At 56.0% G+C, this 24,836-nt stretch overlaps 1 protein-coding gene across 1 annotated transcript in view; it reads right to left on the bottom strand.

Moving 5' to 3' along the window:
* Positions 1-24,836, bottom strand: part of ARHGEF10L (Rho guanine nucleotide exchange factor 10 like) — a 120,372-nt gene that overhangs the window by 42,163 nt on the left and 53,373 nt on the right. Inside the window, exons 11-22 of the mRNA XM_090024664.1 lie at positions 21,490-21,596; positions 20,660-20,737; positions 19,616-19,795; positions 18,696-18,812; positions 17,646-17,738; positions 16,555-16,728; positions 12,625-12,770; positions 10,553-10,737; positions 9,267-9,382; positions 8,593-8,720; positions 7,837-7,937; positions 423-544 (exon numbers count right to left, since the gene is read on the bottom strand). Coding sequence (XP_089880790.1) covers positions 423-544; positions 7,837-7,937; positions 8,593-8,720; positions 9,267-9,382; positions 10,553-10,737; positions 12,625-12,770; positions 16,555-16,728; positions 17,646-17,738; positions 18,696-18,812; positions 19,616-19,795; positions 20,660-20,737; positions 21,490-21,596 — 1,547 coding nt within the window. The remainder of the gene's footprint in view (positions 1-422; positions 545-7,836; positions 7,938-8,592; positions 8,721-9,266; positions 9,383-10,552; positions 10,738-12,624; positions 12,771-16,554; positions 16,729-17,645; positions 17,739-18,695; positions 18,813-19,615; positions 19,796-20,659; positions 20,738-21,489; positions 21,597-24,836) is intronic.

The raw sequence follows: 24,836 nt of genomic DNA, 5'->3' as shown, positions 1-24,836 counted from the left end.
GCAGTCGGTGCCTCACAGGCTTCAGAGATGCCCCTCACTCCTCTGAAACCCACCTTCCTTTCTGCTGATCACGAGACTGAGACCTGGCCACCCCTCTGTCTCCAGTGACCTGCTGCAGGCAGGGCAATCAGATACATCCACCAGGCCCAATAAGCCTGCCACCACCTTTTCCCCTTAATGCCCTAGGATGAAAAGTCTTCAGTCTTACATGGTTTTCAGCCTTAGGGTCTCCAAAAGCTATGTGGAAACCCTCCATCTGCCTGTCCATGCTAAGGAAACTTCTCCTCTACAGTAGGCTCCCCAGCAAAGAGAAGCACCAGGAAGACGAAGAACAAAAATAAAACGCATTCATCCAGGACAGCCCAAGTTGCAACGGCATCTCATCTGCTGCCCGTCACATCTCCACAGCCAGGGGCTCTTACCTGCAGGTCGAGGGCTTTGGAGGAGAAGGCAGGCATGCGGCACGCGAGGATAGGACACCAGAAGGGAGCTTTGGTTTTCTTGTCTTCGTCAGGGCACAGCCACCCAGGCTGGTTCTCATCCCCTGGAGGCAAGCAAAGCAAAAGGAAGAAGTTACTGGCTTTGCAGGGCAAATCTGCTCCCAGCTCGCTCTCCCCAAAGCACACCCTGCAAGCAGGATGCTCTTGGTAAGTGCTAGGAGTGGCCTTTACCCATTTCTGTAGGAGAAGAGACAACCTGCCCACTGCCCAAGGAGTCGGGATGTGCCCCATGCCTGGCCAGTGGGATTTGGATTTTCAAAGCCTTCCTCCCACTCAAGCTTGGGATGCTCAGCTCTGGCCCAAAGGCTTTCAGAGTCTTCCTGCCTCGCCAAAAAGCAGCATCTGTATCCTGACAGTGCCCCTGTGCTGGAATAAGCCTCATTTCGCACACGAGGACAATGCAGCAGAGAGAGGTGCGGTGACCTGCGCACACCCAGCATGCAACGAGAGGGATTTCAAACTAGGCTGGCATCACTGAGGGTATTTTAGGACTGTCTGAATATTGAGGGGCCTCCTATAAAGACAGCCAGAGAGAACGGACGTCGTCTCTCCTGGCTAGCAGGACCGGGCCCTGAGGGCGGTCACGTGCGGTTTGCCCAGGACACCCTCTCAATGCGCTACAGGATGGCAGGATCGCCCATCACGGCTCTCACTTAATCCATCCCATGGTGGGAAAAGCCAGGCATGATGGGGAGTTGCATGTTCCCCAGGTTGTGCCTTGCTGCCCCCAGCACCAAGACCTTTAAAAGTGACAGTAAATGGCTCCCTCCTGCTCGTTGATGTTGGCACGTCAAAACCAGCCTCCTCCACAATGCTAGGGTGCAAGCACAGCCAAGCAAGAGCATCACAGCCACCGCCCTTCCTGCCCCGTCTTAAAGTCTCCAGATCAGAAACTCCTCCCTGTCAAGCAAAGTCACCTCCAAGACAAACCCAGTCAAGTCGGTTCAACTTCTTCTGGCTTCCCCTAAGTCAGGGGTGTGGGATTCAGGCATCACGACAGACTGGCCCTCTCTGCATCCCTAGACCTTGACCATCAGATAGATAAATCCCTGCTGCCCCAGTGGACTTCTTCCCAAGTGCTGAGTTCAGACACCCTCTTTCCAAGGTCGGAGTATCTGTGCCTTGCTATTAAGCTACAATAAACATGCCCAAAGGAGCCTGAGCTGGAGCTGGCTCTTCCCCAGGGGGTTTAGGGGCCCCTGTAAAGCGCAGCTCTGTTCCTAGTAACTTTATTGATCTGGGGAAGCAAATTAAGTGCAATGAAGGAACTGCTGGGAGGACGATCGTTAACGAGGCTGCTGTTATGTCTTAATCAAACTACTTAATTAAGCTGTGTGCAGAAGAGCGAGCGGAGGGGAACTCGTGCCTTCCTGCCCAAAGATGATGGGTCCTGTCGCATCTTTTTCCCCGCATGTGTCGATCGATTGGGACCGGGCGCAGCAGAGCAGCGAGCCTGAGACTCTGCGCTTGCGGAGGTCAGTGGGCAACAAGCGCCCACGATGGGAGGTCTCAAGGAGGGGACAACCCACTCCAGGACACCAGATACACTTGGCTGAGAAATCAGGGTCTGGAGACCCAGAAGGTCTTTGCAGCTTGTGACTCCGTGGAGGAAATCCCGGGAGGGCAATGGATCTTGATCCTCCTCTTCCTGGCACAGCATGGCTTCCCATCAGACACTGCCCAGCGAGTTAAAACAACACACAGCGGGGCCTTTCCACCAGCCTTTGCTGTCCAGTCTTGCTTCTCCCCTTTCCATGCAATTCCTCCCAGCTCCACAAATTCAGCATGGGTGTCTAAGACGAGACATCCTGCCCCGGGGTGCTCTCCAGTGCCTGCCGACTTGAGGAGGGCCTCCCCATATCACAGGGGTGGACATCAGCACAAAGCCCCCAAAATGGAGAGACCCCCCCACAAAGGAAACAGTCCCCCTGTCAATGCAATCCAACAGTGGGGACCACCGCCATTGGCGTGGGGGGTGGGAAATTTTAAAAAAAATCAGTCGGCTCCAATTTAATTGTGCTACTCGGAGCTCTTTCAAGGGTGAAAAGCAACAGGCCCAAAGCACCCGGTCCCCGATCCTCTTCCAAATTAAGTGCAAAAGGTAGCTGGGTCACTCTCCCCTTCAAATTTGAGGGTCAGTTGATGGCATGTTATAAAAGCAGATACACGAATAGATTTTCAAGGGCCAGGATAGGGTAAAAGAGAATTGCACTTCAGCATCTAAGTCCACTTAGACATCCAACAGCTGGAATAAAAATCTGGCCTGTGGAGATAACTTGCAACTACTTCCACAGCTACTAAGAGGGGGTTAAAGCCATCCTAGCAGCAGCGAATGCTAGTCCCAAGCGCAGAAGAGGAGGAGGAGGAGTGATGCTGCGTGTTTATCCTCTCGCGGAAGTGCGGCACCTCACTGCAGTGCACAAGAAACAATCCAATAAAAAAAAATAAAAATAAAGCATTTCTTCACATTAGGCTTTAATGCGTTTTTATTTCTAACTCATGGTTACAAGACAGTCCCCCAGGCATCCTAGATAAAAAAAACCAAACTGTTAAAAACAAGAGAATAATAATAATAAAAAAAAAAAAAAAAGAAAAAGAAAAAAAGTCGTTCCAGCCTGAGGGAATCCGGGCATTCAAATAAGATTTCAAATGAATTTTTTCTTCCATTAAACTTTTTTTTTTTTTTTTGCTGCAGTGGCTTGTGGAGTTAAATAGAAATAAAGATAAGAAGGGCTGGAAGCGTCATGAGGGAGCTCGGCACAGACAGGGGATCAGCGAACGGAGGGAAGCCAAGGATGCCTGCAACAAATTCACCTGCTTTCCCCCCCGCACCCCTCTGCCCCTAATGAAAAGATCAAAGGGTCGCCGTGCTCTGAAAAGCAGCTCTAACAATGACATTGTGGGGTTATGCCTCGGCTCGCAGCTAACTTCCAGAGGGGCGTGCTCCCTGCTGCAAGATGAGAGAGGAGTTTCAAACAGCCTCTTCCGCAAGAGGCGTCTCCACCTTGAAGCCCAAGATTAGCCGAAGGCATTTCAAAAGCAAGCCATGAGCCTTTTTTTTTTTGGGGGGCGGGGGGAGCCCCAACTTGAGACCCCCATAAATAAAGATCTTGCAGCCAAGCACCCACTCACTGAAGAGCAGGGACTTGAAGGATGCTCAGGCTTGGGCTTGGGGCACCCCAAATCAGTAGCAGCTCTTAAAAATCTTGCCCATGACGGATTCCTTCTGCTTCCAATGGCAATATCACCGGCCAGGACTGACGCATTGCAACACAAGGTATCGGAGGCCTCTGCTGTGCACAGTTGTAGGCAGACACGGGTTTTTGGGTCGACATGGTATCTTTTATTAGACCAGCTACGTAGTTGGAAAAATTGTTCTTTGCAAGCTTTCGGGCACAAACACCCTTCTGCAGGCGCATGCCGCACCAGACACAATTTTTCCAACTATCTAGTTGGTTTAATAAAAGCTAATCACATCTACCCAAAACACCTGGTCTGCCTGTGTCCTTAGGCCATACCGGCTACCACCACCAACCCCCCTGCATACAACGGGAGTCACCCACGCTCAAGAAAGATGACATGAAACTGGAGCAGGTGCAGAGAAGGGCTAAGCAAGTCAATCAGGGGAAACGGAGAGCTGGTCTCATATGAGGAAACTAAGAGAGCTTGGCTCTTTTGGCCTAGCAAGATGAAAGCTGAGAGGGGAGAGGCGATATGATTGCTGTCTAGAAATAGACTGTGGGCAGTAAGCGTCAGGGAGGGAGGAGAGCTATTTAAGAGAAAGGACAATGGTAGTGCAAGAACAAATGGGTATTAGCAGGCCAACAATATCCGCAGGCTGGAGCTTGCCTTGTTGATGTAAGCGGTTATATGGGGCATGCGGTTGTAGCCATGTTGGTCTAAGGACGTAGGCAGACAAGGTTCTTTGGTTAAATCTTTTAACTTTTATTAGACCAACTAAAACAGTTGGAAAAAAGCCTTCTTTGCAAGCTTTTGGGCATAAATACCCTACGTCAGGCTGAGGAAGCATCCGCAGTTGCTGTGTGCTCTTCCCGGGAGTAACGACTAGTCCTCTGGCTTCTTTACTATTCGTTCCACCCAGGAAGAGCACACAACGCTTCCTCAGCCTGACAAAGGGCATTTATACCCGAAAGCTTGCAAAGAAGAACATCTCCAACTATCTGAATTGCTCTAATAAAAGATACCAGAGGTTATATGAAGTGGGTGGTTGCAAAAGCAGACGCCGGACTCACGGTCTGCTCCCAGCTCCAGGGCTGCAAGGGAGTTTGTCTCTGTCTCATGGATTCAAACAAGTTGCAGAGTGGGGCAAACAGCTGCTAGCAGTGAATCAGCTTTGCGGAGCCAAGCCACAACGCGGGGAAAAAAGGAAGTTGCAAGTCTGGGGACTAGAGCCGAAAGCAAGCAAGAGGATACCGGGTTTTTGCTCCTTGACCTCACCGCATCACTAATGCCCTGCTCATGCTTCAGTTGTTCAGGAGGAGAACAACCCGGTGCCAGTCTAGTAGCGCCCCTTCCCACCAACATGACCTTTGCCATCCTGCATGAGCCCAACCCTAAGATGCTCCATGATTTTCAAAGGATGTCCCAAGCTCGTCTTCCCTTCCCTTGCAAGGAAAGTTGAGGCCGCAATGTACCCCAAAACTCAGGCCCAAGCAACTCAAACTATGGGGAAGCTGAGCTGGGCCTGAAGTTTGGTTCGTCTCAAGCACCATGATCCAACGAACATGCCACACTTTGCAGAGGACACCTCCCTTTCATAGGGCACTTTATCCCATCCCATCCCCAGACCTTCCCTTCTAGGGTCTGCAGCTACCAAGAAGCTATCCCCTGCAACATGCCTCTACATAGCATCCCCATACTTACAACTACGGTACACTGGATGTCACAAGAGAAACTGGTAGGGTCCAAGGCCAAACATCCCCCTCCTTCTCCTACGGTCTGATTTTTCAGAAGGGTTTAGCTCCATTTAGGTGCCAAAAGGAAGTGCCCAGGTTTGCAAAAACAAACTCCGCGTAGCTCACAATAGCAGCTGGAACATATCAAGTTCTTTAGGAAGATCAGCCCTGAACTGTGGGCCAAGCATTAGAGTATCTAACCCCGAGCTCTTTGGAAAACCTGGGACCATTTTTAGTCTTGCCCTTGCCATCCTTGTCTTTGCATGGAGTTACTGCTGACAGAGCAGTTGCCGATGGGGCCTTTCCAAAGACGGCATCACAAAGCATCAGTGCAGAGACCCAGCTCAGTCTGCAGAAGGCCACGTGGACAACTATTCTGTAGCCAGGACTGCCAGCACGAGTAGGAGACGACAGCTGAAGGCGACCACAGTAGAAAACAGCCAAGCAATGTGCTGGGAGGCATCTTTCCCCCCTCCCCCCCATGTCCCTCTTAGCCAAGGACTTAGGGGTGTCTGCGTTGTGCGCACAGCGCTTGCTCTAGGCCAGGAAAGTTTCCAGAAGGAAAGCTACCAGAGGCCTCCTGCGTGACAATAAGAACCAGGCAATTTCTTTAACATTCGGGGCAAACTCGCAGTTTCTGAAAGCCCCAGGCGATAATAGCTGCTGTTATTTATTTCACTCATTTCCAGGGTGCTGATGATTGTGGCTGCTACGCAATTTAATTACACGAAATTAATACCAAGCAAAGAGGGATCTCAGATGTGTCTCGCCCTGAAGGTCAATGTCAGAGCCACACTTGGCAGAAAAATCATAGAAAATGGGGGCGGGAAAGGGAGCTCAGGAGGTCACGTCTAGTCCACCTGCCTGCTGCAAGCAGGACCAGCCCCAACTACATCATCCCAGCCAGGGTTTTGTCAAGCCAGGCTTTAAAAACCTCCAAGGATGGAGGGAAGAGGTAGGCAGATGCAAACATGGCCAAGAGTAAATCCATCTATAGGGTACAGGCATCCAAAGTGTGCCCCAGAGATTAAAAGGAGGTCCTCTGTCGACATGCAGTCCCTGCTACTTGCACTTGGCCACAGGAACAAGGGCAATGCTTCATCAGTCCAGTCTCCCACCTTCCAACCGACTGGTACCAGCTCCTCCAGGGGATGCTGCACACTCTTCGAGAGAGATGGAGAAACAGGGAGAGCTAAGCTGGCTTGGGTCAGGGGTTCAAATGGGGCTCCTGGCGGAAAGGAGCACCAAGGAGCAGAGAGTCCAAGAGACGGCCAAGTGAAGACACCGGCCATGCCCAGACACGATGCACCGTGCCAGGGTTTCAGAGAGCTGCTGCTTCACTACAGCCATCGTCTGCTTTTCTTCCGTGCGCCGACATCTCAACATAAACCCCCAGCTGCTCCGAGTTACGTAGCCTGGACCGCGTGGCTCTCTTAAAAGCTCCCTGTTTCTATAGCGGGAAGAGCCCTGACGGCACATCGGGAGCTCCAGAAAGCAGTGCCCTTGGAGTTGTGACCCCCCCCACACTCTCCCCCACCACGTGAAACCTCCCTTCAGAAACCCACATTCATCAGCAGGACCACGGTCCCCGCAGCACCCGCCCGCGCGGCTCTGGAGAAACAGGGGAGGAGGAAGAGAAGCCGAGCGACTCAAAGCAGTCGACTCTTTGCAGCCCCTATGGAAGGGGGCTTCCTTCCAGCCACTTCCCAATGTTATGGGGCTCCCTGGCTCCTCAGCCCAGCCTTTGCATTTCCTACAGGCATTGGCACAACTCACAGCACTGAAACGCTGAGCTGTAGGAGCAAAAAAAAAAAAAAAAAGCTTTTAAGATGCTGCTTTTATAGCATGGGGACGCGAGTCACAGCAAACAGCTCGGCTGCACCTTCCCCTCGATGCTGATGCAGCGAGATGGGCTGCGAGAAGGGGAAAGCCATCTCCCCACAAGCTCCCCATCACGGCTGCTTCCTGTGCCATGGGGAGAGCACGGCACAGGCTCACAGTTGGGTCTTAACTGCTCCTCCCAGAGAAGAGGGCTGCAGTGACAGGCAGCCGAGCCTCCATTTAAAACAAACATGACGGGGGAAAGGGCCCTTGTGTTCAGATGCCTGCTGTGCAGTAAAACCAAATACACACAGAAAAAGTAAGCCGCAGGGATGCTGTTTAATTAATCCCTAATGAAGCAATAAGGAGAGAAGCAGCAGCTCCCAAGGCCTCAAAGGCAAGTAAAAGTTACCCTGAAATGGGAAGAGGCCTCTTTCCAGCATACACGCCTGCCGTATAAAATGCAGCAGGCCAGGCTTCGCGACACCAGCCCACCCTGCAAACCGAAGGCAAAGAGTCCGGCCAGCCCTTCCCAGCCCCGGACCTCCCTGCCTTTGCACTGAAGGGATGCAGCCGCCCGTGCACACGGGGGTACTCACGGAGCCCAAGCTTTGCCAGGTGCAGGCGGTTGACCCAGGAGATCTTGCTGAGGGGGTTTGGCGTGATGAAGACCACCATGAAGCTGATGGGGCGGCCAGACCTGCAGCAGGAGGAAGCCGAGCCAGAAGTCAGAAATCAGCTCCGTTTTGCATTTCAGGGGAAGACCACCCACCACTGCCTCCAGCTGCCCAGGCCAGGGGGGTCCGGGGGTCACTTCACCCTGAAGAGGAGTGCAACCCCCAGCCCTTGGGGTTGCCAAAAGCAGGTCTCACTCAGCTCCCTCCATCAGCATTCGACAGCTGAGGCAGGAGCTGTTTTTTGGGCCACGAGAGCCAGGCTCTGCAGAGAACAGGGACTAGAGGGGACTTCAGTGTCAACCCTGACCTAACAGTGCCTGATTAGGGCATGCGACCAGGGCACCCAAGAGGCCCAATAGCTACCAAAGCTGCCTTGGCCCCGTGCCCCTCTCCCCTGGCGGGGTACAGGAATATCCCCCACACCAGGAACCCGTCACAACAGCCACGTGCCAGGAGGGCTGGGGCCCGACTCTGGCTGCCCTCGAGTAGAGACCTGCGCAAGCCCTTGGGGTAAAAGTGCACAGACTCCCAGCACCTGAGACCATAACCCCTGGGACTGGTCAAAGCATTGGGGCATATAGATGGGGGCAGTTCTGTACTGGGCTGTCTGGAGTGACCAGTAGGCCTCCCCCGTGAGACACCCCCGCTCTGTCCGAGGGGATGCGAGAGCAAACTCACTTGTCCGGCTTCCCAGGGAGCAGGAGGCGGAGGCGGCACTTGTTGGCAGAGTGGATCTCCTCCTCCTTCACTCTCATCATCCTCTGCAAGGCCAGGCACCAGTCCTGGGCCACCGTCATGTTCAGATTCTGCACGCGAGAGGGGGAGAAAGGAGAAAGGAGACGGCTGAGACCCCGGAGCCCGGGCACTGCACAGCTGGTCGTGCACGGCACCCCCGCCAGCATCCTTCCAACCTCCTCCTGAGCAGGGCCACGGCTGCCACCGGGGCCAGAAAGCCCAGCGCATCCTGCAGAGAAGCCAGTGCCCAACCACTTGAGGACAAGCAAGAGGTCTCTCCTCCCCAGCTGGAGAAAAGGCACAGCAACGGTCTGCTGGTGGGATCTGCGTTACATCAGAACAAACGGCTGCTGCTAACCGAGGTCAACTGCTCCAAGGTTAGATGCTTCAGATTGGAAATGGGCCCAGGTTTCCCCAAGTAACCAGCCTCCGCTAGCTTCCCCTCGGCCTGCCTGGGGTGGCTCGTCTCCGAGTCACAAGCTAGTCTGCGGTTTGCTGAGCCTGGAGAATTGAACAGGAAATGACTGTTTCTCTCTGCGTTCCCACCAGGCTGGCAGGAAACCGGTTTAACGTGCCAAGCTCACGCAGCCCAGGACGAAGAGAAGAGACATCGTTACCTGGTAGGTGCCGTGCAGGGTGCTGATGAGCTGGGTGATCTGCTCCACCACCGCCAGATCCTTCTGCAAGTCTTGGAGCTCCTGGAAGAGCCGTGGAGGCCCAAGATACACCTTGTCTTGAGAGGAAAGACATGCATTAGAAAGCAGAGAAGGAGCTAGCAGGTTTCTTCGCTGATCTTTTACCTTGGAAGACTTGAATTTAAATCCCAGAAGGAGAGGAGAGTCTGCCCCATGCCCACTGTGCAATAGGTGCTAAAGGCCAGCGCTTGGCTACTCAGGGTCAGGACTGCACGGGGGGAAGTTTGCACAGACTCCACCATCACCACTTGGTGCCGTCCTCTCTGCAAGCCCGCAACTCAGTGATGAGCTAGAGCACATCTGGTCAGTCGGGGCTGCAGCGCTGGAGGATCCCTAGGTGGGCTTTGCTTAGGAGAGATGAATGCGCCATGACGGCAGCTTCTCATGGGACAACCACTGCTCTCGAGGATGCCTCCGACTCTATAAGCATCCAGGCCTGAAGTGCCTGGGAAAGAAGCAGAACGTGGCCCATCTGCCTCTGGTTTAAGTACGGGAAGGGAGAGTGCAGCAAAATCGGTGAAGCCAACAAAAACCCAGATAAGGAAAGGCTCCAGGCTCCGGTGCTTTGCTCCGAGAAGAGACAAACCGCACTTTCAGCACGTGTGCACTGATTGAAACCAAAGGCACAGAAGCTTGCCCAATATTGCCACACAGAGGAATCCCCCTGTCGTAGGCAAAGTGAAAGCAAAAGGCACGTGCGATTGTTATCCGTCCTGAGCACAGCCAGCCCCCGAACTGAAGGAAATGCTGGGGAGCAAGCGGGAGGTCTCCCTTGTTCGGGGGGGATTAGGGTCTCACCTTGCCAGCCCACAAATAGCACTGAGCAAACTAGACGATGCTGGGAGCTACTGAGCAATTTGCTGCAGAAATCAATTTAGCACCCGTTGGGTGCTGCTCAGAGATGAGCACAGGAGTCCTAAAGCAATGAGGAGGAAAGGGAGAGGAACCCCCTCAGTGGTTAATGCCACCTTCTTTGGCACCATATTCCACCATCAGGGTCCAATTCAGCGGCCAAGTGACCCAGCACCGAGTAAGGCCCGAATAACCCACCCCAACAGCACTCCCCCGCTCGTGCCAAAGGACCAACACCGTTGGACGCCAGCAGTAGTAGGTCCTTGTCTTCTGCAAGACGGCTCTTAGAGGGATGCAGCGCGCCCAGCTGGCACGTTACACCCCATCCCACGCAAGCGACCCGAGCCATCACTCACTGTGGGAGGACTGGCTCGTCGGCACGTGCTTTTTAGCCCCCGCGTTCTGGATGACGATGTTGTCCTTGTCGTACGTGCTGCTCTCCTGCCCGACCTCCACCACCTGCACCTGGGGCAGGGCCGTGTTCCACTTCACCACGTACTTCGGGCCCAAGGGGACGAGGCTGCTGATCTCCAGCTGGCCTCTGCAGGGAGGAAGCGTTCGTTAGCACGGGCAAAGCACGGGTCAGGCTCCTTCACCTCGCCGTCACCAGCGCCCGCCGCAGTCGTGCCAGGGGCACGTCGAGGTTAAACACGCCAAAGCAGAAGCAAACCCCGCTCCGAGGCCGTGCACCCCAGCACCCAGACTCAGGCAGTTCATCCACCACACTAGCTGACACCCCCGCACACCTGGGGCAAAAGGACGGCACCATGTGCTTAGCCTACCTTGTAGTCACAGGCCTAGGGAAGAGAGGAGGTTAAACAAGAGTCATTACTACCAGCACACACGAGTTTTCAGCTCATCTCCCTCCTCACCCAGATCTGTCTACAACCCCTCTGCTCTTCAGAAGGAAACCTGGTCCTGCCAGGCTGGAAGCCCCAGGTTTTAATCCCGGGACTGCTCTGCATTAAGTCCTGGGCCTGCTTTAGTAGGAGCATTGCCAGCGGATCAAGGGAAGCGATTACTCCCCTCTATTCGGCACTGTTGAGGCCACATCTGGAGTCCTGTGTCCAGCTGTGCCCCCCACTGCAGAAAGGGTGTGGACACTTTGGAGCGAGTCCAATGGAGGGCAATGAAAATGGCTCGTGGGCTGGAGCACAGGAGTTATAAGGAGAGGGAAGTGGGTTTATTTAGTCTGCAGAAGAGACAGAGGGGATTTAATGACAGCCTTCAACTCCCTGCAGCGGGCTGCAAAGAGGAAGGAGTTGGGCTGTTCTCCATGGGGGCAGATGACAGGACAAGGAGCAATGGGCTCAGGCTGCAGCAAGGCAGGTTGAGGTTGGATATTAGGAAAAACTGGAGGGTAGTAAAGCACTGGAACAAGTTACCAGAGAGCTGCAAATCTCCATCCTTTGGAGGTTTTTAAGGCCCAGCCTGACAAAAGCCCTGGCTGGGCTGATCTAGTTGGTCCTGCTTGGAGCAGGGGCTTGGACTAGATGTGACCTCCTACGGTCCCTCCCAACCCTCATTTTCTCCTTTTCTGTGATTCCGAGTCCCCTAAATCAAAAGTTTTACAACCTAAAATGAGCTTCAGTGGTGCCTCACGATTTAGGCCACTCAAATGCCTGACCTGAAGTTGCTGACATTGAAAAGTTGTTTTTTTGTCTTTTTTTTTTTTTTTTTTACCTAAAACAAATTTGCTTCAGTTTATTACTATGCACCAGCAGCCTCTAGCCACCACGTTTCCTTAATCCGAGGAGACAGACCAGGGACTGGGACAATAATGGGCAAAATAAGGAGATTAGGTTACCAATTATGATTGACTGGTGCCCGGGGCTACGTTCTGCAAGGACTTGATGCATTGGGATGCAGGCGCAGCTCTGCAGCATTAGCACAGGAAGGGCACGGGGAGGCTGGTTAGCCCAGGTCCCTGGCGAAGCCCAGGTGGCTGCAGCCTGCTTCAGTGATGGGTGGTTGGAGGTTAACACCACCAGGCCAAGCCACCCTATTCAAACAGCCCCTGGGTAACTTGCTGGGCCTGGCAAAGTTTAATCAAACCTGTATCTTAAAGTCCACCCATGGCTGCACATGGTGCAAGCTCTTGGAGTGACACCAGGGATCAATCTGGCTCTCCAGAATGACTGAAGAGAAAAATGTCAGCTCTCAGCACGGTAGTTGCTGAACTGCCCTGCATAGACAAGACCGGTGTGGCGATCTGGAAAGGTTTGGATCAGGTGGATCCTGCCTTTGGCAGAGGCGAGCCATGGAGCCCCACTTCTCTGGGATGCTATGAGTGGTCTTCTTGGGCTTTCCGTTTTCTTTTTGTTACGGGTCTGCAATCCCAAATCCGAGCAGGGACTACACGAGGGATACGTGCAACCCCGAGCGGTTTGGTTCACCCTCCCAGGGGAAGGGAAAGCTGCTCACGTACTTGAAGTTGATGTTGGCGCACACCAGCATGTCGTTTAGCAGGAACACCTTGCGCTCCTTCGACTTGATCAGCTGGCCGCGGTCCCCGTAAACCGTCTCCGTCAGCGTCTCGCAAAGCAGCAGCTGGCGCTGCCCCGAATTCAGCAGCTGCAGAGGGAGGGGAAGAGAGACGGGCTTGACCGGAGAAGAGAGGGGTGGGTACAGCCTGAGGATGACCACAGCGACTGCGTGTGCAATCAGTGCGACAGGCCTGGCCTGCTAGCAGCGAACGGGGCGTCTCTCAGCTCAAGAGGCAGCGGCCTGGATTTACAGAGCAGAGCTCTGAGTTTGATCCCAACTGACACCACGCAGCTCTCATGAGGTCCCTGTATCCCCCTGGGTTTCCTACAGCGATTATCTCCTTCCACACCAGGAGTTTCATCTAATGGGACTCTCCAGCCGCAGCGTGCCAAGACGCAGCATGGCAGAGCCAGGTTCAAACGCAGCCTCTTAACTTCACTCCTTGCCCACGGCATCTCTGGACCGAGATGTAGACTGGAAAGTTGGAAGGAGACGATGTCAAGCTCCGGTGCTGCACAGACACCCACCCGAGCTCGGGTACTAGCAGTCCAGTGCTCTCCATGCAAGCTCCTTCACCCAGCACTGAGGATGTGCCCTTCCTCCCTGCCTGGCTACCAGGATGCAGAAGCAGCAAGAGCATTGCCCTGCCAGGAGATGTTGCCTCCTCCATTCCCAGCCGACAGCAAGAGCCAGAGAGGAAGCAATAGCTGCAAGAAAGAGGGCAAGCACACGATGCCAGAGAGATGGCACTAGGATATGGAGGCAGACCTGGGCTCTCCCCTGACACTTCTGCCACTGACGGCCTTGGGAAAGTCCCCTCTCCCCCTTGACTCATTGTCTCGCCTGCATGAGCTGCCATCTCCTCCGAGCTGGGGCTGAAGAGCACTGCGCTCAGCCTGGCAGGGCCCGCGCTCCCTCCAACTTCTGGGTGGTCATATAGGAAACTCTGGGGCTCTGTAACCCTCAGGAGCCCACGCCGGGGTGAGGCGTGCAGGGGACGGGCCAGGCCTCCACCGAGTCAGAGATTCAAACCTAAACCCCCACCCCCAGCAGAGTCCACAGTAATAGCTCCTCCTCCTACACCTGGCAGGATCAGGCCCCCGCCCTTGATTTTTCACTACTTTCCTTCAGAAGGGCTCTATCCCAACGCTGGGTGTTTTGCAAACGCCGCATCCCTTCTGGGTTCTTCCTTTTCTCAGCCCCCCCCGGGCATTCACTCTTATCACAAGGAGCAAACGCAATGGGGAGGGGGGTTTCAGCTGGATGCTCTTGGGCGCTGTTTCCAGCTGCCCCTCTCCCGCTGAGAAACAAGAGGCTGAAAGTCCATCTACACACCCACTCGAAGTGGCCCAGCACAAGTCGCTTGGCTGAAAGGTTGAAGGGCCTGCCTGCTGCTCTGCCCAGCTTTATTTGAACCTCGGCTGCAAGGGGAGGTCAGGCTGGTGAGCGGGCCGGAAAGATCAGCCAGGGAAACCAAAAGAGCCCCCCGGACCTGAGCTCACCCAGCTGGTTTGCTGCGTCCCAGTGCCCTGCCTACCGTGCCACCCACCCTGTACCCGTGAGGCTGTCCGCCTGCCCCTTCCTAACACAAAGAAGCTAATCTGTGGTAGGGGCAAGAGAGGAGGGAGCGACTTGGCTGGGGATAGGGGAGTGGGGTCTTTCCTCCCCACCATGCTCCCACTCCCACACACCAGCCCAAGAGCCTAACAGACCCAACATTGTACCGAGACTGCACTTGGGCTACTTTGGGCTCCTTTCTCTGTAGCTAAAACAATCATAGGAAAGCAGGGCTGGGCAGGACCTCATGAGATCTAGTCCAGTCTCCTGCACCAGGCAGGACCACCCCTGACACCCATCCCAGCCAAGCATCTATCCAACCTGCTCTTGGAAGTTTCCAAGGACGGGGATTGCACAGCCTCCAAGTCAGAAACCCCTCTATCTCCCAACTAAATGTCCCTTGCTGCAGCTTGAGGCCATCGCTTCTAGTCCTGGCCCTGTGTCCTGCACCCACAGAGAAAAGCCCATCTCCATCCTCACTCCCCTCTGCCGGGCACTAATGCCCTACCCCATCCACTGCTCATGTTAAGCATCCTTTGAACGGTCAGGATGGGACCGGAGAGCCTACAGGGGTTAGAGCCACAAAAGCGGGCCAGGCTGTCTGGTAAGTGGGTTCAGGCTTCATAAAAAGGAGAACTTTTCAAGCCACAGCCTGGTGTGCTTGATAGACCACACCGCCCCTTGGCGAGCTAGCCAGCTCCCACATCAGAGCTTTTTCTTTAAGACAGACACATCTCCATCCTTCTCCTTGGCAGGTTGGATGGCTCCCATGCCCGGTCCTCTTGGCAGACAGACCCCTGCAGATGGCCAGGCAGACACCCACCATCCAAGAAAGTTTGAGAGGGCTTTTAAAAAGAGTCAGGCTCAAGCTCCAGAGTTCATATCCCAAGCCAGACTCAGCTCCCAAATGTCAGAGCGTGCATGTGAATCTGGGGGATTGGGGTCTGGGCATAGCAAAAAACAAATCAGCCCAGGTATCAATCTGGGAGTCCACGCTCGGGTCCAGCGGCAGCTCAGGCTGGCAACACCGACCTCATGGCTGGGTTGCTGACCCTAAGACAGTATCGAAGAGAAAGCCTTCTTCCACCTGGCACTGCCAGGGCAGGGTGAAAGCAAGCAGGTGGCCTCATTAAAACAGAGGGCAAGCAGGAAGCAAGAAGAGAGGGGTCTGTGGACTCTCCTGACTGCAATCCAGCCTCCCCTTTCCAGGGATGTTTTGACGCTTCTGGGTTAAAGCCTGCAGCCTTGGTGCCGCACAACAGCTTTCACACAAGACGGCAGGTGCCCTTGGATACTACAGGGGCAAACAAGGCAGCTTATGCAGGGGACTGCAAGGAGGATGTTGGGCGAGAAGCCGAGTTCCCATAACATGTCTGCTCCAAAGTCGCCTTTAAAAAGACATGGTGGTGAGAAAACAGATGCACCCAGTCCAGCCTAGCCAGCAGCCTCTAGGAGTATACGAGACCAGGTCCTTGTCCCGGCCCTGCTGGTTTCCCGCATCCCAAGCGAGCGTCCGAACCACCAAGTCTCAGCACAACTTCCATCCTGCAGCCGAGAAGCCTTCCTGACAGAAGTGACGCTGTAATCACCATGTTCCCCCCGAAAGTTTCAGTTTTGACATATCGGCCTTTCCTGACAAAATTGCATCACTGCTAAAAATTCCCAGGCAGCAACGACTGAGCAGAGTGTGCGAGGCGGGTCACAGACCAGGGATGCTGTGGCCCAAGCTTTGCAGATCCCAGGGTCTAGCATGGAAGGCTTTGCTGTGGCCCTCGAAAGGGGGATTCCTCCGATTTGGGTACAGCAGTCCCGGGGGTTGCCCAGGAGAGCGCATGGGGCTGTGGCTTGAAAGGGTCTCTTGCTTGCAAGCAGGCTCACCATGCAGCCTGAGCCAGCAAAGGCTGGGGAAGAACCGAAACACTCCCGTGACCCAGCAAAGCCTCCTGGGCGTTTCCGCCACAGCCCACCCCAGTGGGGATTATCTCCCGTGCAGAAATGCAGGCCAAGCTATCCTCTGCATCACCCTGGGGGGAGCAGACTGTCTTCTTGCCCTGCCCCGATGCAGAGGAGACGCAGGCAGATTCCCTAACGAGGGTGGCTTTTGTGCTGCACCTGAAACGGATGCTAAAGATGCCTCTGGAGCGAGGACAGAAGGAGGCTTGCAGCCCAAAGGTGGGTCCCGCGCTTGCGCTGCGATCAGTGCATGCACAGTGTCACCTAGTGGGCAGAGCAGGGATGGGGAGGCTCATCCCAACCAGGCAGTTGCCCAGCAGGCCGCGGCGCTGCCCCTCCGCGGCCGGAGAGGAGCACGCACCTTGTTCAGGCTGCTGCGGTCGCTGATGCTCTTCGTCAGCTGCTGGATCTCGGCCACCTGGTCGGCCACTCGTTTCTGCTCGTTGAGCTTCTCGGCCAGGGTCTCCAGCTCGGTGAGGGCGAGTTGGAGCGACAGTCTCTCCGGGTGGCCTTTCGGCGTGTTCTTCAACATGTCCTGGGGAGACAAAAAAGAGAGACCATGAGTGTGATGGGACATCACCCCATCCATGCCCACCAGCACCAGTTTGGCAGGCCACGTGGAGTACAGCTGGAGGCACGTGGATTTCCAGAGGTGCTAACCGCTTGCCACACCTCTGGGAATCGAGGCACTGGACCACAGAGAGACCCTTGGAAGCTCAGTCTGGCCTGTAAAGACTTGTGCTGGAAGAAAGCAGGGCAGATGTCCCTAACCCTGACCCTAAATCTGCCCTACTTGAGTCTCCCAGTTCACCTGGCCATTACTCGGGGTGCGCTCTGCCCTTTGGCTGAGACTGCGAATGGTACCTGGATACACTCCCACCTAACAGGCTCAACGTGCATCTCAGGGGCATCACTCAGACCAGACAGGCCCCTCCCTGGGCAGCTTTGCACCGTCTAGCGGGGGAAAAAAAGACTTTGTTCTTTTGTGCTAATGAGCAGGGTGAGATGCTGCTGCCCCTCACTCAAGCAGGAGCCCTTTGGGATACTACAGGGACCACCTGCCTGGGAGAGAGCCCCGTTCCCCTCACCTGGCTTCGAGAGCAAGGAACCAAGGGAGACCCGTGCAGACGGACAGGAGCCGAGCGGACCGGCAAGCGTCCGCCCCACCGGTGAAGGGAAGCCGTGCCCACACCAGCCTCGTGGGCCGGCGCACGCCAGGGGCGGGGTGGAGTTCAGGCCAGACTTCCAGCAGCGCTCCTCAGCCGATCCAAGTCAACGCAACCTCAGTGCAACGACCCCGGGAGAGGTGCCGGCATCAGAGACCCCAGAGCAGCTGCCCCAAGTCCCCCAGCCTTCAACTACCCCGTTTCCCTGCCTCGTCCACGTGTCCTTCCCACCCCTCCACGGCCGCCGTGGACCTCTCCTCAAGGAGCAGGCTCCTGTTCACGGTACCTGCAGCAGCAGAATGAACTGTGGGAACCTCTGGATGGGCTTCACCATCAGCCCGTACAGCGTGACCCGGTCCGGGCTCGACATCTGCCGCTTCTGTGGAGGTGAGAATGACCCATAACCACATGCACTTCAACCAGGATCTTTCTGAACAAAAGTCCCCTTCACCTATTACTCCCTCCCCTTCTCCACCCAACCCAGGATCTCCATGGGAGGGTCTTGGCCGGATCCTCTGGCCCTACATTTTTGTTTCTCCATCTCCTGCTTGCTCATATATTGCCTCAGTAGATGCTAAGAGCTGCAAGGACTCTTTGCACCCCCTTCACCCTGCTCCAGCCAGGTGCAAGGTTGTGCACCATTGATCAGGCCATTTCTTTGCTTAGCTACTGGGGCTCGCAGATATAGAGCCCAAGCAGATACTGGCTGCATGATGCATGCACCGCAAGGGGAGCACTTCTGCGCAGAGTTGGGTGGGGGTCTGAAGAGGTCCCAGTGACTGTGGCCAAGTTGAGTGCACTATATTCAGGCACTAGTCCTGAGAAGATGCAATCAGGTGTCATGGGAGGAGGTGGCACTGAGCTGGGTGGCAAGCCTAGACCATCAGAAAGGATGATGAAGGGACCTTGCACAATTCACAGCATTGAATGGCAACCTTTATACGCCAGCAGTACTCTGGGCACCTCCTTACCTCCTGGTATAAGTGGAGTGCATGCTTTGCCCAGGACAGGGTTTGGACACCCAGCCCCTGCTGTAAAACCACAGGACTGATACAGAATGGGAGCTCTCCTACAGCTCAACAGTGCGGCGCTGACGCCATGGACCGGGTCAAAACCCTTGTTGAGCGATTCACTGCAGCTGCAATAACCTGCTGCCTACAGACTGGTGAACACAGTTTAAAACTGCATCCTCACTCCACCCTGGGGATGTCTAGGAACACGCCCGCCCCAATGACACCCGGTTACAAGTGTAATCTCGTCCAGATGAGTGTTGATAGCCACCCATCATGCATCTGAAGTCTGCTATATCAAACTTGAGTCCAGCCCCTCCATTCACCTTGAGGAACTCCAGGAACGCCGGCTTGGTGAGACAGGCCTTCTTGATCAGGGACATGGCGCTGGTGAAGTTATTCACATAGTCGCTGTACACGTCCAGCACCATCGACTTGGAAAACTGCACCAAACCGAGGCAGGAGAGAGAGAGAGAGATTCAGAGGGCAGAGTAAGAGCCAAGCTCCTCTACCGAGCACTCAGAGAAGAGAAAGGCCAGCCCCATCTAGCTTCCCGACTCACCACAGACCACCAGAAAGAGCTTGGCAGATGCCCAGTAGCCACCAGTTTGCAAACCAGTTCCCCCTACAGCATCTGCATGCAGCAAGCCCACCCAGAGATGCCACTGCCATCAAGCCCGGGGTAAGAAGGGAGCTCGGGACTGCACAAGGGGGTCGGGATGCATTGCACATGGGCTTCCACCTCCTCGTGACACAGGACTCTGGACGTGGGCTGGTTGGTTGCATCGAGGACCAAAAACTGTGGGTTCAGGTCCTCCACCAAGGCCTGAGCTCACTGTGACCCCGCAAAGCAGACAGTGCTCCAAAGGGGGCAGGGATGGACCGCGCCGCCAGAGATGTCTATATTCGTACGACGAGTCAACCCGAGGCTCAGCGGGTCTCTGGCACCTGCTCCGCGTGGGAGCCGGAGTCACAAGATGTTGACATTGAGGTCGGCATTGCACTCCCCCATCGACAACTCCGGCCGCCCTGCTGTGCAGCGGAGCTGCCAAGTTCAAAACGGGCCCGACGAGGCCTCCTCCCGCGGCCAACGGGCGCAGGGAGGCTTCACGGACGTCTCCGAGCAGGCAGCAGACAAAAGTCACCCTGCTATGGCGGACGTAGGAAGGGGATGCGTGTCAGGAATGGGGGGAGGTGGAGGAGGAGCTGGGATAGCTCGGCAGAGGGATGCTGAGGTTGCTCTTACCGAGGCCACGAAGAGGTCCCCGATTTTCTCGGTGGCGTCCCACTCGGCCACGCGGGAGAACAGGGCGATCTGGAACATGGAGTGGCACTGCAGGATCTCCTTGAGGCGGAAGAAGACCACCTGGCACTTCCTGGCACTGAGGACCTTGGGCTCCATCTCCATGAGGGGGTTTCTGTAATCCTGCAGGCCAGGCCAGGCGGTCAGAGCAGGGCCTTCCCTCCCCTCCGCCCCTCGCCACCCCCTGCAAGCCACCCAGGGCTCATCAGTGTGGAGGGTGCCTAGCTCTGCAGATCTGTGCACCGTCTTGGCCTGGACTACATATTTCTGCTCCACATCACTCAAATGCAAAGTTGTGCTGTGATCCTTCTCCCAAACTTTGATGGTTTTTATTAAGACCGTTTCACAGCACCCATGACAAGCCCCAAGCCTTCCTGGGACCAGCCAGCCCTGTCACACTAAGTGAATTGGCTTCATTATCCCCAAAGCAAATAAAACAGATTCTTCCACGATGCCCCCACACCTTCCCTCCACCAATAACTCCCAACTTCCCAATAACTCTGGACATTTCCAGACGATTTGGTCAGGAGAAGACGAGACTGGAGGGGTAAGGAGGGGACTCGATAACAGATTTCAAAATACATGCTGGGCAGTTATAAATAGACAGTGATAAACTAGACTCTGGGCCGCAGGGGACAGGACAAGGATGCAAGGTCTTATACTGTAACAAAGAGATTTAGGCTGGATATCGGAAAAAGTTTTCCGATCAGGAGGGTGGCTAAGTGCTAGAGAGGGGTGCAGTTTCCAGCCTTGGAAGCATCTAAGAGTAAGTTGGACAAAGACTCAGCTAGGATGGTGTAACCAGGGATGATCCTGCTACCAGGCCCCTGCCTGCTTTTGAAGCTCTCGTGCAGTCTCGAGGAGGGTCCCCGCCCCATTTCCTCCCCCTTCCCAGCCCCTCAGTGGGAGGGGGGCTTGCCCCTTCCACCCCATCCTCCCCCGGCGCGGGGCTCGGCCGCGTCCACCCGCCTCGGGAAACATGGTCACCTGGAGGATCCGCCGCAGCGAGTCCACGTAGCTCCCCTCGCTCTGCACGATGGAGCCCAGGATGTGGCGCCGAACCACCTGCAACACCCAGATTGGGGCAGACATCAAAACCTGCACGCCGCTCCCACCAGCAGCCCCACCCCGCTCAGAACCTGCGTGCGCTTTCCCATGCACCCATTTTCCAGACTACTGAGGCCGGCAGGGAGTCGGACAACACGAAAAAAAGGGAAGAAAAAGACAAAGCTAGGGGCTCTCAATCTGCGCAGGGATGCAGAGCTTGTTCTGACTCATCTTGATGCCTGGTGGCAGGACCCAAAAGAAGCAAAACATTTCTGCTGACTTGTCCTTTCTGACGGATAGGGCGGAGGAGGTGAGATCAAGCGATTACTCAATGTACCCATGCCAGGGAAACTGCGTGCAAACCCCAAGCAGGGAGCGAGACAAGGGGGGATTACTCCAGTTCCAACCAAATCCCCAAGCCCCAGCCTGTTGGAAAGCTTGGGCACCGGTCCTCGAGGCTCCCAATGGATGCAGACTTGCTCTCCAGCAACACCCCCTGGGACATGCTGCACCGCTGCTGGTGCTAGCTCTCCACGCCCCCCTGCTCCCCCCACTATAAGATGCTTCATGAGCTGAGACAGTGGGGCAGGTCATCCCGCCACACAGGAGACCTCTGCCTAGCTCTACCCAAGCCCCCAAAATACAACACCGCCCCCGCCCTCCCCAAAAACCTCAACGCATCAAAGGTTTCCCTTGTCCCTCCCCACATCACCCCTGCATCCAGGGGGAGCAACACCGCCAGCATCCGGCCCCTCCATCCCTGCACAGACCTGCTGAGGGCTTAGTCCTTCGGGCATGGGACCCAGCTCCGGAGGCGGGTGCCTCATGTCGGTGACGGTGACCTCCAGGAACCCCGTGTCCTCCTCCTCCGAGTCACCTGGAACGGGAACGCGCGAGCCGTGAGCACCGCCGCTAGCACAGCGTCGCGGCCCGGCCGAAAGGCCGACGTCTGCTACGTGGCTGGATGCAGCGAATGGTTTCAGGCAGGCGAGGAGAGGGAAGATCCTCCTGCCCGGGCTCCACATCAGCCCTGTGCCGCCCACCACCACCTACGATTCAGAGCAAAGCCTCAGGGGCTGCCCCCAGGACCATCTCCAGGCACGACGCGGGCGGTACGCACCCCTCCTGGCTGCAAGATGAGGGCTTTCCATGGGAGACAGGAGCACCCGGGCGGGTGAAGCCTGATCCCCATCGGCACCAGGGCCGGTCAGGGCACTCCGCACCCACCCCATCTGCCTGGGGCGCTCGCCCTCCCGCCGAAAGCTCGGCCGCAGCCGCGACGGGGCCGCCATGGGGCAGCTTGGACGCGCAGGGTCTAGTCCCTGCCGGCGCTGATGGCAGGGCAGGGGCGCATTACAAAGACTGGCCAGTGCAAAGCAGGTCTTCTGGGAGACCCCAGCCCCGAACACCGACACCAGACACCACCGGGCTGCGTGAGCCAGCCCAAGGAATCTGAGAGCTTGGGAGAACCAGAGAGCTCAGGCTGGATCGAGTCCCTCCGGGGGGTGCCTGGCCAGCCTGGGCTCTGCTGGGGGACACGACACCCCCCTGCCCCACATACCTTCTGGGCCCTGCACTGTCACAACCACCAAGCAAAGACACCCAGTCGAGCCCTTAAAAGCAGGCACCTGGATTCCCCGCAGATTGCAATCCATTTCAAACAGCGAGGCAGGTCCGGACCCCGCGGGGGGCTGAGCGGGAGCTGCCCCAGCCTTGAGAAATCAACCTCGAGAGGGAAAACTAGCCCCGTGCAGAGAGAAACCGCGAGGCGGAGAGCGCGCGCGGCAGTCGCACCGGCGAAGGGGAAGCTCGAGCCCGCGGGCCCCCCTTACCTGAGACCGAGACGGAGGAGGAGGAGGAAGAGGAGCGGGCCAGAATGGAGCCATTTTCAGTGGGGTGCCGTTTCTTCCACATTATGCCCTCCGCATTCCCCCTCGAACGCTGCCTGTCTGTCGACTTCCTCTTCCCCCCCACCCAGTTCCCATTTTGGTTCGGGGTATACGCACTGCCTATTAATAGAAACCCCGGGAGGAGGAAGGGTCACTCCACGGAGGAACGCGCTGGGCAGCCACGGGCAGGAGAGACGGAGGGGGTTTAGTAACCAGGGAGATGAGAGGGCTGCAAGGAATACACCAGCTGCTTGGCTCCAAAACGGATGAGTGACCTTTTTCCTTCCCTAATTTTGGAAGGGAGGCTCAGCTCGCCGGCTTCCTGCTCCAACACCGGCTGCCCAGAGTTTCCATCCCTGCTAGGGGCAGAACGGGAACGGACCTGGGTCCTGATGGCCCCAGAGACACGGTGCCTTAAGACCCAGCCCCGATCAGCAGTGCGATGCTGTGCTCCCCACGCGCGTGGCAACTCCTCGGCTCCGGACGCTGCAGCCTGACAACGCTGGACCAGGCCCTGGGTCGTCCAGCAGCCAGGAGATCACCCCCCGGGCAGGGGTGGCAGAAGCAAGCCAGGCGCTACCCCAAGTAGATTTGCCATCCAGGGCATTTCTTGGCCTGGAAAAAGGTCACCCTAAATGCTCTCCGGGCTCCTTCTCCTTTGCTTTAGCCCTTGGACACCCCTTGCTGTTCAACCAGTCCCTTATAAAGACCCTGCACTTTCCCTGGGCTGCAGCAGTGACCTGCCTGGGAGTCTCTCTGTGAAGACAGTCCTAGCTATGCCTTGGGCTCCTCTAGGACCCCCCTGAACTCCCACCACCCCTTGAAATAGGTCTCAGCGTTTCAGATGGGGAAGACAAGGCACAGACAGAGGGGAGCAACTTGCTTCGAAGCTCACACAATGAGCCCAGGGCTAGAAGCCAGCAACCTGGACTCCCAGCCCTCTGCTCTAACCACTAGATAAGCCCCCTGGGAGATGGAGAAGAGCATGGATATGGAGCACTGAATGCCAGGCACAGCCCTACCCTAGGGGGGCTGCCCCCCGCTTTCCAGTGGGCACCCCAGATCTCTGCCAACACACAGCTTATCATGCCAGGCACACCCCGAGATGGAGTCCAGGGCACACATGGGGCCAAAATCCTGCCTCGTTTTGGAAGTCCCTTTGAAATGCACGGAGGGGTTTGCACTTTCTCCATCTCCGCTGCCCTCCTCCCACACTCCTCACTCCTACATGCGAACCAGTAGCAGGCAGCATCCAGCCTGGCTCTGCTGGTCCCCTCTCTGCAATCCTTGCACGTCCCCTCTACGGAAACGTCATCACCTGGTATGCTGGGGGGATTTTTCTCCCTTTGTTTCCTTATTTAAACTACATTCTTTGAGTGACATGAGGTTCGTAAAGCATGGCATGCACACAAGGGGACCGGACCAGCTGACACAGAACAGCTCCCTGAGGGAAAATCATGTCTAAAAACCAATGCACTATGGCGGTGGAAGGACCCTGCTGCCTCCGTGCTGTTTGCATGCTGGGCTCCCCATCTCTGCAGCCCCCGGCTGGGATTTGCAAAGCCGAAGGGGCTTCATTTCCATGAGAATCAGGGTGCTAAAATCCCTCTGCTGCCTCCATCTCAGCCCCTCTGTGCAAAGGTACGAACACCCAGACAGGCCACCAGATACTTCCCTCAAGGCCCTTGGGGACACTCTCCACAGCCTGCAGCAATCCCAGGACAAAGGTCCCAGCTCGCAGCCTACCCTTCTTCCCCTGCATTGCAAGGATGCTACTGAAGGGGAGGGCTGCAAGAGGGCAAATGCTTTCCCTTTCCCATCTCTGGGTTGCACAAAGAGTTTGAGAGCTGCTGACCTGGGGGAAGCTGCCTTCGGAGACCTTCTGCCGTTCGCTGCACACTCCGAATTCGGTACCAGATCTCACCCATGCCAACTCCCCGAGGGTTTCGGTCGCATCCTTTCCAAACCCTCCAACAAGCCTGGCTCCAGCTGCAGCTGCTGACCCCTTCCATTTCCATATGGGGCGTGCACATGCTTACAGCCAAGGGGCAGGTGGCAGAAGGCAGGCAGGCATCAAGGGAGATAAAATAGTGCCATCAAGGCAAGGTAGGGAGGGCAGAAGTGTGGGGATCAAGCCTCCAGGCCGGGCCAGATGCAACCCCTTACATGCACGGCCCCTCTCATGGAAGAAGCAAACAGCTCCATTGCTCCAAACTGCGTTTTCCTGC

Source organism: Crocodylus siamensis, chromosome 12, assembly GCF_052110815.1.
Source record: "Crocodylus siamensis isolate JL-2025a chromosome 12, ASM5211081v1, whole genome shotgun sequence".
Classification (NCBI taxonomy): domain Eukaryota; kingdom Metazoa; phylum Chordata; order Crocodylia; family Crocodylidae; genus Crocodylus; species Crocodylus siamensis.
Note: the sequence above shows the minus strand (reverse complement) of the source record. Positions and strands in the feature narration are given on the sequence as shown.